The sequence below is a fragment of the Cloeon dipterum genome, chromosome 2 (genome assembly GCF_949628265.1).
Source record: "Cloeon dipterum chromosome 2, ieCloDipt1.1, whole genome shotgun sequence".
Classification (NCBI taxonomy): Eukaryota; Metazoa; Arthropoda; class Insecta; order Ephemeroptera; family Baetidae; genus Cloeon; species Cloeon dipterum.
Genome location: NC_088787.1, coordinates 28249035 through 28261563, shown reverse-complemented (window position 1 = coordinate 28261563; position 12529 = coordinate 28249035). Strand labels below are relative to the sequence as shown.

General features: G+C 39.3%; 1 protein-coding gene across 1 annotated transcript; it reads left to right on the top strand.

Annotated features, from left to right (window-relative positions):
• The first annotated feature begins 8962 nt into the window (after positions 1–8962).
• On the top strand, positions 8963–12392 carry LOC135938145 (glutathione S-transferase C-terminal domain-containing protein homolog). The gene is made up of 5 exons (XM_065481705.1): positions 8963–9105; positions 9249–9730; positions 10405–10878; positions 11310–11675; positions 11932–12392. The coding sequence occupies exons 2-5, from the start codon at positions 9278–9280 to the stop codon at positions 12337–12339; spliced, it is 1701 nt and encodes a 566-aa protein (XP_065337777.1). The 5' UTR covers positions 8963–9105; positions 9249–9277; the 3' UTR covers positions 12340–12392.
• The last annotated feature ends 137 nt before the right edge of the window (positions 12393–12529 follow it).

The window sequence follows — 12529 nt, the reverse complement described above, 5'->3', positions numbered from 1 at the left end:
AATCAATATGAAATTTTTTTAATTCTCACAAAAACAATAATAATTATTTGGTCATAACCAGCAGGTGCGAGAATAAACTGTAACTTAAGGGCGCTGAATGGTAACCAAAGAAAATTTCGTATTTTCTTGCGTTCATCCCACGCTGGATTTTTCCAGAAATTTGACTTTTTATTTCCATGTATTATTAACAGTATTTTGTGTTGCTTAGAATGCCTTCCATAGTAAGTGCAAGTACCTCAAATATTTTAAAACATTTTAAACAATAACAGTAGGAATAAATATTAATTTCATTGTTATTGTGGAGTCGTTTGATATTATTTATTTATTTTGCATATTTTTGTCAATATCCTTGGTCCATATAGCACGCCTTTTTCTCTAAAACGGTGTGCTTAACCAAATGTTTGGACACTAGAGCTGCCAAACTGGCAAGCCCATTTGTTTGACTGGACAAGTTTGGGTGGTTAACGAGTATCAGAAATTAACGATTGGACAAAACACGGTGTAGCAGATCAATTGACACAAACAAAAGTGCATGACCGCTATAAATATTCAAATGGCAGTTAGCATGGCATGCGAAATCAGCAAAAGTGTTTATCTATGCCATTAGCGACGCGGACAGATTCGATTGCCGGGCATCGAGCAGCGGCAAATATTCGTGTCAACGCCGATGCAAACACAGTATGAGCGCGGCGGCGATGGCGGGCGCCGAATCAATCAGAGCCTCTGTTAGCCTGTGTTTGACATGGCCGGGTGTACGTGCAGTGCGCAAACCGTCGGCTTTGTACACCCGAACAGGGTAATAAGCCGTCGGAGCGTGCCAAATGTCGGTCGTCGGCGCGGTGCAAACAGCAGCAGAAATTGCATTTGCCGCCGACGCAAAGCTCGGTGCGCGAAGTGTGCTGCGGCGGATCATAGCGTTAGCTGCAACCGCAATAAGTAATTAACTCAAGTCCGCTGCACCCACCCAACCTTCAGCCACCACCCCCACCTGTCGCCGGTGTCCGACGGAATGGATCCGCCGAGCGATTTATGGCGAACTTGCCCAGTTCGCGCATTATGGAAATAATTCATTCATTGGACACGACTGGAAATCGAGGAATAATGTTTTTACAATATTACAACGTTCTCTTTTGATGTAAAACGGTTTTTAATTGAATGCTTATTTTGTTTTAATTTTGCGATATATTTATGGAGAAAAATTAGTCTGCTGTGATATTAACCGTGAACGATGAACTTTTAGGCATTACTTGAAATTTCAAATGCTGGGAAGAATAATAAATACTCTAGTGATTTAACTAATTGAGCATTTTTGCATTTCAGTACGACATGAAAACATAATTTATAAGCTAATTTTCACGTATTCATGGGGTTGCCCAGTTGCCCATCTTAGAAAAAGGGTAAACTAAGCTATGAAAAAAGCAATCCATTGATACAATTGATATTTCCCGTTGTTCATATCTTTTTGCAATTTATTTAAAATTTCCTGACCATATAAGCAAATTGAAAATTTCTCCTACAACTCACCTGATGAAAAGGAATTTTTCATAACTGTTCTTTTTTATATCATAAACAGTTTGGTTGACTGAATTGGTTTCTTATCGTTCTCCTAATTGAATTGAAAAAGGCTTATATTTTATAATAAAGTCCATCCGTGATAAATGTGCCTATCCCAGTCAGCCGCGATTAATAAAATCAAAAGGTATAAAATCATAGCCCGGTGACTATCAATCTATCAAAGTGACTTAATAGAGCCATGATGCACCCTTAGACGAGAGGTGTCAATAGTCAGTCTCTTAGATTTGCGATTTTATAGCTGGGGTACAGTCTACCTGGGCCCTGGTTCAAAATGAGCTAAACAAGGGTGTAGCTCTTATGTATTTTGTTATTTTTTAACTATATTTGAATAATTTTTAAGCGAAAATTATTAAATTTTTGCCATCGGTATTTTTATTTTAAGCTATTTTCAATTTCCAGTTGTGACAAATTTTGCGTCGGTCACGGCCATCGCTTGATGAATGTGTGTTCTGGTCGTTTGTTTGTTTGCTTGCCAGTGTCTCGTCGCGCGTACTCGTCGGTGACTTTGGTTTTGATTTATACCCGCACACAGAGGCAGCAGCAGCCTCATCAACTTTTCGCGCCGTTATTAATTCAGCCAGCGTCAAACGAAAGAGTTATGCCCACTGCACAGGCCAAAATAATTGCCGTTTGGAACTATTTTGCTCTATTTCGCACACACGTGCACTAATAATTCATGCCTGCGGTCTTGCTAAGCTTGCAACTTCGAATTCACGTGCCTAAAGATAAATTAAAAGTCTCGTTAAATTTTGAAACATGGTTTGCGCAATCTGTTTAAAGCTTTGGTGCATAATTCATAAAGTTTGTAATTTATCATTCAATGAGAAATAACAAGAAAATATATTAATTTGTATTAAAAACAAGTAAATAATTAATATATATTGGTGAACGAAGCCCCTTGGGGTGCTCGATTGTTACTATTTTTAATGAAGCAAAATTTGATCTGAATAAACAGAAGTGATCCCCAAAAGTTGAAACCTGACCATTATTTTTAAAATGGTGACAGTCCTGAACTTCAAGGTGGTGTTTGTGCGATGTGTGGCAAATTACTGCTAAGCCTTTAATATTTAATTAATTTCCTTCTTTAATTTCAATATACAAATTTAATTTCTCTAAAATCAGCTCAGACTTTTGCGCTGACAGTGAGTAGAGCCATATTTTAAAATTTTCTTTCTTATGTATAGTTTTGCTTTCAATTCTCCTTCTTAATAGGCAGGAAAAAGTGTTGTTATAATTATTCTAGTGATATAAAAGTGCATCGACCGACTCTTTTTAAACATTATATCTCTGTGACTTTTTTAATTCCCTCTCAAAGCTCCACTTAGAGCTAAAATTCGTCATAGAAGGCGCTTTTGGCTCACGTGTACGCACGCAGCAAGCACACAAGAAGTGACTCTTTCATATAACACAAGCAAGGAAGAGAATCGGCTAGAATGACGGGCCGTAAAATGCTGCAAAAAACGAGGAAATCGCATAGCGTCAGTGGGATTGCAAATTCCGGCGAGAATCACGGCGACTTCAAAGAAGGGAAGACAACGCGCAACTGCACGCGCGTGACTCTTTTGTCCATTGGCAGCTTGGCAATGGATGCAGGGGTGCCAAGAGAGGCTTGGTTATCCCACGCAGGCACGCAGCCAGCAGCCTTTCCTTTTATCGCATCCTTTCTGTCCCTCAATATTGTCATGTATGTGCTACAAAAATAAAAATAATACATCAAACGCACCAAGTGTAGGAGGGTCGGGAATTTTGGACGGTTTAAAAGTCCATCTCTTGTGACTGAGTAGATTATTTAAGGCCCAATTCAAAGTTTGTTGCCGATTTTGGTTTAAAACCATGCTGCGAAACACTGAAAGGTACCTAAATTACAATTTAAATGCATTAAATATTTTTCAAATAAATCATTCAATTAAAAATTATATATAGGTATAATAAGTGTTTGTAACATGGAATTCATAATGGTTCTTCCCGCATACGCATAAAAAATAGGTGGCCTGGAGTATATTGCAGAAGAAATCAATATTCTCACTTCACATATAACAAGCTGTTTCGACCTTGCAGGCATTATCTACAGAAATAATTGAGCAGGAAATTTATATAGAAGCACGGAAAGTAAACAGCCTGAGGAAGTTGCATTAATTTCAACCAAAACACACAACGAGTACATTTGAAGGCAAATATAAACGCTTTATTATTTTTCTGCGAGTTTTCAAATCTTATATAGCCCTTATTTTTCATTATATTGAAGAGGAAATTATAAAATTAACTTCCATTTATTTCTTAATTTTTTTAAAATTTGAAAATATATTGCATTCTCCAACATCCCACAACAAACGCATGATTGCTTGGCGGCACAGTTTCCGTTCGCAAGGCAAGATTAATGTGATGTGAATGGTGTTGTGTGATAATATATTGTATGAAATGGCGATCTTCTAGTCTGAGCTACTCCCGGCCTACCCTCCACAGAGGTGGGCCTTCGTAGCTGCTTTACCATAAATGCTTGCTTACTTCAACCATTTTTGTGTTTTTAAAAATAAATTAATGCTATATAGCAAAATGTTTGCGCATATCCTTTATGTATCCCTCAAATCTGATTTAGTAGTGATGAAAGAGAACTGTAATTTTGAATAAGATAGGGTACAATAGCCATATGAAATTATCAATAATGTAAATATTTTTTACAATCTTAAGTTAATCCATTCGAGGAAAAATACTCCTGAAACACTCAAAATTTAAAGGTTTAATCAACCTGGTTATCAAAAGACCAAAATGAGTCAAATATTGCTTACTTATCATCATTTAACATTGAAATCTAAATTAATGAAAAGGTGTAACCAAATATTTAATCAACATATCATGGCTGCTCTAGAATTTACAAGTTACAACAATTCTTAAGGGATTAATTTATTTTTAGTTATCATCACGCTAATTGGAAAAGTTTGATTTTTTGTACGAAAATCCTTATTGTTTATGTATCATTGTCATCATTTTAAGCGTTTTGTAGCTGTCCAGGATAGTTCGTAAGTGGTTTTAGGGTCTAAAGAAGATTTAAAATCATTTTAATTAGAGCTAAAAAGTTTTTAAAATCCCTAATCCTGAAGTTGTCATTCATTTTTCGGCCTTCAATATTCTCTTTCAGTAGTCTGGACTTTTGCCTTTGAAAAATAGGTTTCATTACTGATGTGTTAACTAATTTTCAATACTTATACATGCTTACTTGTTATTACAAATGTAGAATAATGCCTCATACTCATTTCCAGATGTATCATTCTCTAATAATTGGAGATTTTGGTGGATAATATACTAAAAAATTGTTTCCGACTAAAGTTCCCAACCCCAAGAAAAAAACTGTCGAATGTGTTATGGCCGAGACGGGCTGCACTGTTAATGTGTCCGTTTGTCCGTGCGTGTGTATTTCTTGTGTGGCGCGCTTTATATCGCATGTATCCAGATGATGGCAGCGACGGCGGCACCTCGCGCGCGAGCAGCATGACAATGGTTTTTATGGCGACGCGCATTCCAATAAATGGAATTGTCAGTCGCTCCGCAGATCTGAGCTGCTGGCGGGAGAAGAATCCAATAAAGTGATGCGCGGCGACTCTCAATCTGGCCGGCCGCTGGCTCTCCGCTCGGCGCCGATAAATTCGCATTATCCGACGTCGCTTTTGCGCACCGTCGCTCCCACTCTGCTTCGTGCATGCGTGAAATAATGCAAAAAATTTCTGCGAAACGGGAAAGCCGACAAGCGTGAAAACCTAAAAATTAGTTTGCCTGCATTAGGGAGTGAAAAATGGCGTCACGCGTTTTTAGCACCTGATTCGATTTGAGGCGGGTTGGCACCCCGCTCCGCACCAGCGCTTGAGGCTTGCCCCCTGTCTGCGTTAATTTTTACTCTTGGTTATACCCTCTAATTTAAATATTTTTTAGTCTCTGCACCACGCCAGCCGGCAAATTTTGGGTCACGTAGGCAGCCACCAGCCGCCGTGAATCTGGCCAAGCAGCGCAAGCCGCACCAGCCACCGGTGAAAAAGGGTCAAAATTTTAAAATTGCACGAGGAAAAATGTCTTCCGACCCTTTGGACAGTTAAGCAGTAAGCACTATCAAACTTCACGTTTAAAATATTGTCAGCAGCGCCAGCCGCCAGTAAAAATGGCCAGCCACCACCACCTGGCAAAAAATTCGGCTAAGCCGGTCTCGAAGCCGGCGCCTTAATTCTCGCGGCTGACACCTCTATTAAATATTAAGTTTCATTTTGATAAATATTATTGTAAGCAATGGGATATGCAATACAATATTTTTACAATTGCCTTGGCGAGATTTAGATCTCATTTTTAAGAGTCAAATAGATTAACGTATCTAGATTATAACATCCATTCCATTTTGGAATACAAATTAAAAATACGTGTTTCGTGGTAAATTATGTTTATAAAGTATTATTAATAAATATGTTGGAATTAAAAGTCGAAATAATATATATTATATGCTTCTCTACATTTTTGAATCACATATAAACATCATGTTTTCTAAACTGGGGCAAAATTATGAATAATTTTAATGTTCCGAAAATTAAATTGAATATTTGAGTTTTCTGATTCAAGCGCCAGACATGAATTGCACGGTGAATGGTCGCACTTTTGGTTGTAATGTATATGCTTTGAACAAAAACCAGGAGTGTTATTTCTGCGAGAATTCCTTACCGTCATACGAACTTTTCGATCCTTGTCATTTGAGTTTGAAAAATTAATTTTCGCCAACGTCTAAGCGGATAAGCTGCAGCAAGGGGGTCGGGAATTTCTCATGAAGAAGCGCAAATGAAGCGAAAAATGGGTCAGCCCCTGCTCGATGGGTCAATTGAGTGAGTTGGCCAGGGCGACTGGGAACTGAAGCCCTTTGCCTGCGTTCCTGAGCAGGCCGGTGATGGATTGCCGGCCGCCTGCAGGAGATAAGGTGCGGGCAAAAACACGCGTTCTCAGCAGCAGCGCGTAGAAGCCCCTGCCCTGCGCCCCATTAGTGACGTCTTGTTCGTCCGAGAAGAGCACAAACGCCAGCAGCTTTTCTCCGCTTCGTGCGCGAAAAAAGAAGAGCCGGATTTTCCACGCTAATTAAAAATGAGATACGCCAGCCGCTATACCGCTCCGCCAGCTGCATCGGCAATGATAGATTAGCGAGAAGGACAAAAACACTGGAATTATAGGGGTGCTATCGTGCTGACTCGGCGCCCAGTCTATCCGAGATGGATTTTCTCATCGCTCAATTTTTCTGCGTCAGATCTGTCTAATTTAGAATTGGGACTCAACGAGTGTGATTTGATTCAGAGAAGCCTAATGTGATTGTTCTTCGTTTTTCAATTTGTACTATGTTATTGATGGGAAAATACGAAGCAGATTATTTTACCCATGACGTTAGCAGAATTCTGAATTTCATTAAACAAAAATGAACTCTATATATCAATTCCAGTCATTTTTTATAAGTAATTATAGCAAAAAGTTTAATCGCTATATAGGGAAAGGATAACAAATTATGATGACAAAAAGTAAGAGAAATAACCAACCAATTTTTGGAAAATTATCACCAAGCCTGAAAATGGATGGAAAAATTATGAGTTTTTTAAATTTATTTTATTGTAAAGATACCAATGAAGGCCAGATACATACTCTAACTATGAGTGTCTGTTTCTGGTAAACTTTGCTGCGGAAGGATGACGGACCCACTAACCAGGAGCACCGGGAGCATACAACTCTGACGCGTTAATTTATTCAATACTAAAACTTATCCAGAATTTTATTCGGCAGCTTATGGCCCCAGCAGATAATTCGTCTGAATTATCAAAAGGCTATTAATCTTTTTTAATGTTTATCATTGGTAGCAAGTTTAATGAGCTGGTGTTGACTGACACATTATACCGCTGTACGCGAATCCACAACTCATGTTGTCCATACATCCATTGAATTCAATGACATTAAATTCCAGACAAATTTTGTTGGTCACATTGTTGGCGGTCGTATTGTGTGGATAAAAGTCAGCCCATGGGAATTTCACTACTTGACTGATCTTCCTATACAAGAAGTAGGGACTTCTTACTGCTTTTCGTCCGCGCCAATCATGAAATTTGCGGAGGAATTGGCGCAGTAGGCTGCGCAGAGTGTAGACTGATAATTAATTTCTTTTGTTTTTTCTAAATAAGTTAAAGCACTCTCGAATCGGAAATTCCGGAAAATTCGAAAAGCATATCATATTACGTTTGCTCTGGATTTTCCCCCATGCTGAATGCCTTCATCATTTCCTTCCATTTTCCTTGTTTGTGCTTCAAACGATATCGTGTTTGCATGTTGAGTGATCTGCACACTTTGATTTCAGAGTCCTTCGTGTGGAAACTGGTGTCGAGGAAGTAAACGTCGCCCTTGATAAATTAATACCCTTCATAGTCGCCCAATGTAAATAGCCAAAATAGATTTAATTTAATAGCAATCACAAGAGTAAGCGCTCCTCTCACACGTATATTAATACCAGTTTTTAGAAGTATTGATCTTTTGCTGGCAGTAGATATAGACTTTCAAATTTTCGTTTTTGCTACCATTTTCCTCATTTTCTATCTTTGCGGTGTTATGTAAAAATCGTAAAAATTAATGGTAAAAAATCCATTAGAAGCAGGGTACACATTTTATGCGGTAGGTGTCGCTTTTTCGCGCCCTCAAGGGCGTGACTGTAAATAAAACGTGTCTGCCTCTGCCCCAGCTGGGCTGTCAACACAAAATTGCCAAACCGTGGCTCTTTCCACTCATTCATTTTCTGCCACGAGTTTTCACACATTTTGCTGCCGCAATTGTCTCATTTTGGCCTTCGAGCAGTGATGAAAAATGATAGAATCGTTTTCTAAAAAGCAAATGGTCTTTGCCATCATCTGCTTGGGAGGGTGAGTTTAAAAACGAAATGATATCAATCGTCAGTCCTTCACAACTCGTGCTCCATTTCTTTGCAGATTAACATTGCTCGTTCTAATTTTCGAAAGCCACTGGACGTCTGAAAACGGACACCACCACTCTCGCCAGTCTCATAAAAACGCTTCCAGAGGCAATGGTTGTTGGCTGACCGAGGAATTTGAAGTTGTCAAAGACTGCGCTCCCTGCACTGGTATGATTTTAGTTTTACTATTAATATGTATTGCAAAGACAGTTACTTCATTTCTGTTAATTTTGCAGATTTTGAACTTGCAAGCAAAAGTGAGCCAGCTTGCATAGCTTCTGGTTTCAAAGAGATTCTCCATTGTTCAATTTCGGGGAAGGTCTTAAGAGGGTAAGCTCATCATCTGATCATCGCATAATTTGTTGTTTTACATTTGTTATTTAAACATTTTCAGCTGCGATCGAGTAACCTGGATTGACGAACGAAATTTCTGGACGTTTGAGGCTTTGATGTTTCTTGCAGGCATTTTTTCCTACTCGGTTGTATACGTTAGACAAAAAATGCTGGACCAAGAGATGCTGCAAAGAATTCAGAAGCAGCTTGCGAGAGGAGTCTAATATTATATTCTAGTATGGTTGATATATTATTCAAATAATGAACACAGTTTCCACTCATAAAAAGATTTTAAAATACCCTAAAAACAGCTATTGAAAATATTGCTTCTCAATAAAATCTTGCTTTGTTGATAATTAGAATGTGATTCTTTTTACAGAGCTATTAACTGATTGAGTTGCAATCAAAATGGACAGCCTTTTCTTAGAAGTGTACTCGGATCCAGTTCTCGGAGGGAAAGTCACTGTTCCCCTGCAGAGTCTGATTTGCCTGTTCATTTTGGACTACATACAGTCTGCCCAAGTGGAAGTGCACCTCGTCCCTAGCAGCTCTCAAGATAATAGCGGCTTCCAGGTCAGATTGCGGCGCCCCTTCAAGCTGACAAAACTGGAGGATGCGCCAGTTTGCGTCAGGAACTGCCTCCTCCCCGTGGTGGAGGTGAGCGCGGCCAGCACCTGCGTTGCAGGGCTGTGCGCCGTGCTGCGTCAGGTGGTCAAGAGCACCCTAAAGGAGCATGCTGACCACCCATGCAGAATCCTCCTGGGCTTCAGGGAAGGCTGTCTGATGGCCTGCGCCGAGGCAAGCACCTGGACCCGCTTCTGTGAGGTTGACATCATTGAAACTACACAGCAAATGCTTCAGGTGGACCTAGAATACTTTCTAAAAATACTTTAAATGAAGATTAAGACTGCATTTATGTTTCAAAATTATATCCTTTTGCCATCTTTGCCTTAACGGGCTGTTATTCTAGAATTATTGATTTGTTAAATTGGTGAAAACTGGTAAAATGGCAACAGGGAAAGATATTTGTTGTTCACTTGATAATCTTGAAATATATTAGTGTTCTAAATGATTAATGAAAATTGATAATTTAATTGCGTCATGCAACCTAGTAACAAATCCTATCACTCATGTTAAATATTTGCATGCACAAATTATTGAGATTCACAAACAATCGCAAAAATGACAAGCAGTATCTGCATAAACGCCCGAAACAAAAAATTGATGTGTCATTGTCACGTACGGTTGGTTAATAAAAACTAACCGGCCCATTTTTTTTAAATAGGCGACCACTCAAGGTTGTGTACATAATGGCAATAAATTAAACCAGGCTCGGACCATATTTGGGTGTTTTTCGTCCTAAGCAGCAAGGAAATGAATAATGGAATACATTAATTAATGATATTGAGGTCTCATTCAAATATTTATTACTAACCTGCCGAGAGATGGTGTGACTGCTTTTTGCGAATGAAGGATAGCATGAATTGCTATCACACTTGTGATGTTTCAATTAATTTTAATTATGTGTAAAACAGGTGAACGGAATGGAATCTCCAGTAACGTTGCCAAAAGACCTGGTGCGTTTTGAGTATCACATGTCGCAGCCGCTACGAATCCACAACGTGCAAAAAGTGCGGCAGGAGCACGCGAAAGTGTCAGATACCGATCTGGACCACTGCTTTGCCGAAGGTCCGATGTTGACCCTGGCAGACATGATCATTCTGCCGTGTGTGCGCCTGCTTCTCGCCAGCTTACACAGTGTCTACCTAAAAGAGCATCTCGGCCTCACTCGGAGGTGGCTCGACCTGATGAAGCAGCAGCAAGGCGTTGAAGATGCGCTTGAACACGTTCTTGTCCTGCCGCAGAGTAAGGTGCTCGATGAAATGTTTGTCCAGTACTTGCTGCCTGAGGTGCCCAACCAGAGCTTGTACAAGTCTGATCCCAGGAAGTACAAGTCTAAGGCCAGGACCTTTACTCGACAGGACGAGTTGGACGAATCTCTGCTCAAGGTATATGATCTCATCTTTTAAATATTGTGGAGATTTGAATTGTCATTTATTAAAAACAGCAATGTTCATTTAAGAAAATCAAGGGGATTAAATCAGCTTTTTAAAATTTTTGTTAAAATAGTGTTAAATTGAAATTTATTTTTTATCAGAAAAAAATAATTAAATTACAGTCAAATCATCGATAAGATTAAAAAAACGAACAAAGTCCACAAATCAGAAGCAGTTTTTTTAAAGTGGTGTTTTTTATTGATTTTTTTTTTTGTATGTATATGACATAACTTTGAAGAAATTTACAGAATAAGTTGTAATTTACAAGCTTCACTTCGTTTCGGAATTCTTGGCTTTTTCTAATTTCTTAAAATTTCGTTTCAAATTTATTGATGTTTTAGTTTTAGAAAAAAGTTCAAGAAGCATAATTCCTCGCATTTCAGGTCCCTGTTATTCCTGAATATGAAGCTAGTCCTTTTGGCTGCGACGTATCGTTTGACTGGGAGGCCGTTCCTCTGGAGGCGAATCCGCAAGGTGGACAGCTTCCCGAGGTGCGGCTAGAGCGAAAGGGCCAGCAGCTGGAGAACCTGGCCAAAGCAGCCTTGAAACTAGCAAGACAAGGAGACGTGATTGTAGACTTCTGCTCTGGCGCTGGCCACCTTGGCATCATTCTCGCACATTTCCTGCCCCGATGCACAGTCATTTTGCTGGAAAATAAGGAGGAATCCCTTAAAAGAGCGAGAAAACGCGTTGACAAACTCAATCTGTCCAATGTCTCTTTCTATCAATGCAACCTCGACTATTTTCAGGTACCATCATCTTACAGCTCAGTGCATGTATTCAATCAATTAAATTTTTTGATCATCTTGTAAGTTAAACAAAGGCAAATAATAAATAATTTTTTAATTTGTCTGTTTGCAGTATACATTTTGCAGATAATTTTTTAGAGTTTATATTTTAAACTAACAAAATAATAATATGCCAGTTAGGAAAACTTTTTTCGGGAGGAATTTATTAATTTTCCCTTGTGTGATATTCGACTGATTCCACGTTATCTATTCTCAGGGTCCTTTTGACATTGGCGTTTCACTGCACGCTTGTGGTGTGGCGACCGACTTGGTGATCCAGAGATGCATCAAGCAAGGGGCCTCGTTTGTCAGCTGCCCTTGCTGCTATGGATCAGTGCAGGACAACCACCAGCTCAGCTACCCACGCAGCTCGCTTTTCCGCAGCACAAACCTCAGCCTGCGTGAATACCTGGTGATCGGCCACTCCGCTGACCAGACGCACGACAAGTTCAACCACAAGACCAGCCAGGGCAAGAGGTGCATGGCCATCATTGACACAGACCGTTGCACGCAGGCCAAGGAGGCTGGCTACCTAGTGCACATGTCCCGACTTGTGCCAGATACGTGCACACCTAAGAACAATTTGCTTGTAGGCGTTCCACAAGATCGGCATTTCTTGATGTGAAAATTTTAGCGTTTGATAAACAATAAATAATAGTTTTTCTTAAATGTAACATAGTTATAGTGCTAATTTAGTGCCTTTATTAAATGCATTATTTGTCTTATTCATCATTATTTCAAGTTTTCATTCATTATGCAGTGCTCTCTAACTCAGATTTTCGTCAAACCACTTTTCCAAATTCAAGAAAACTCGA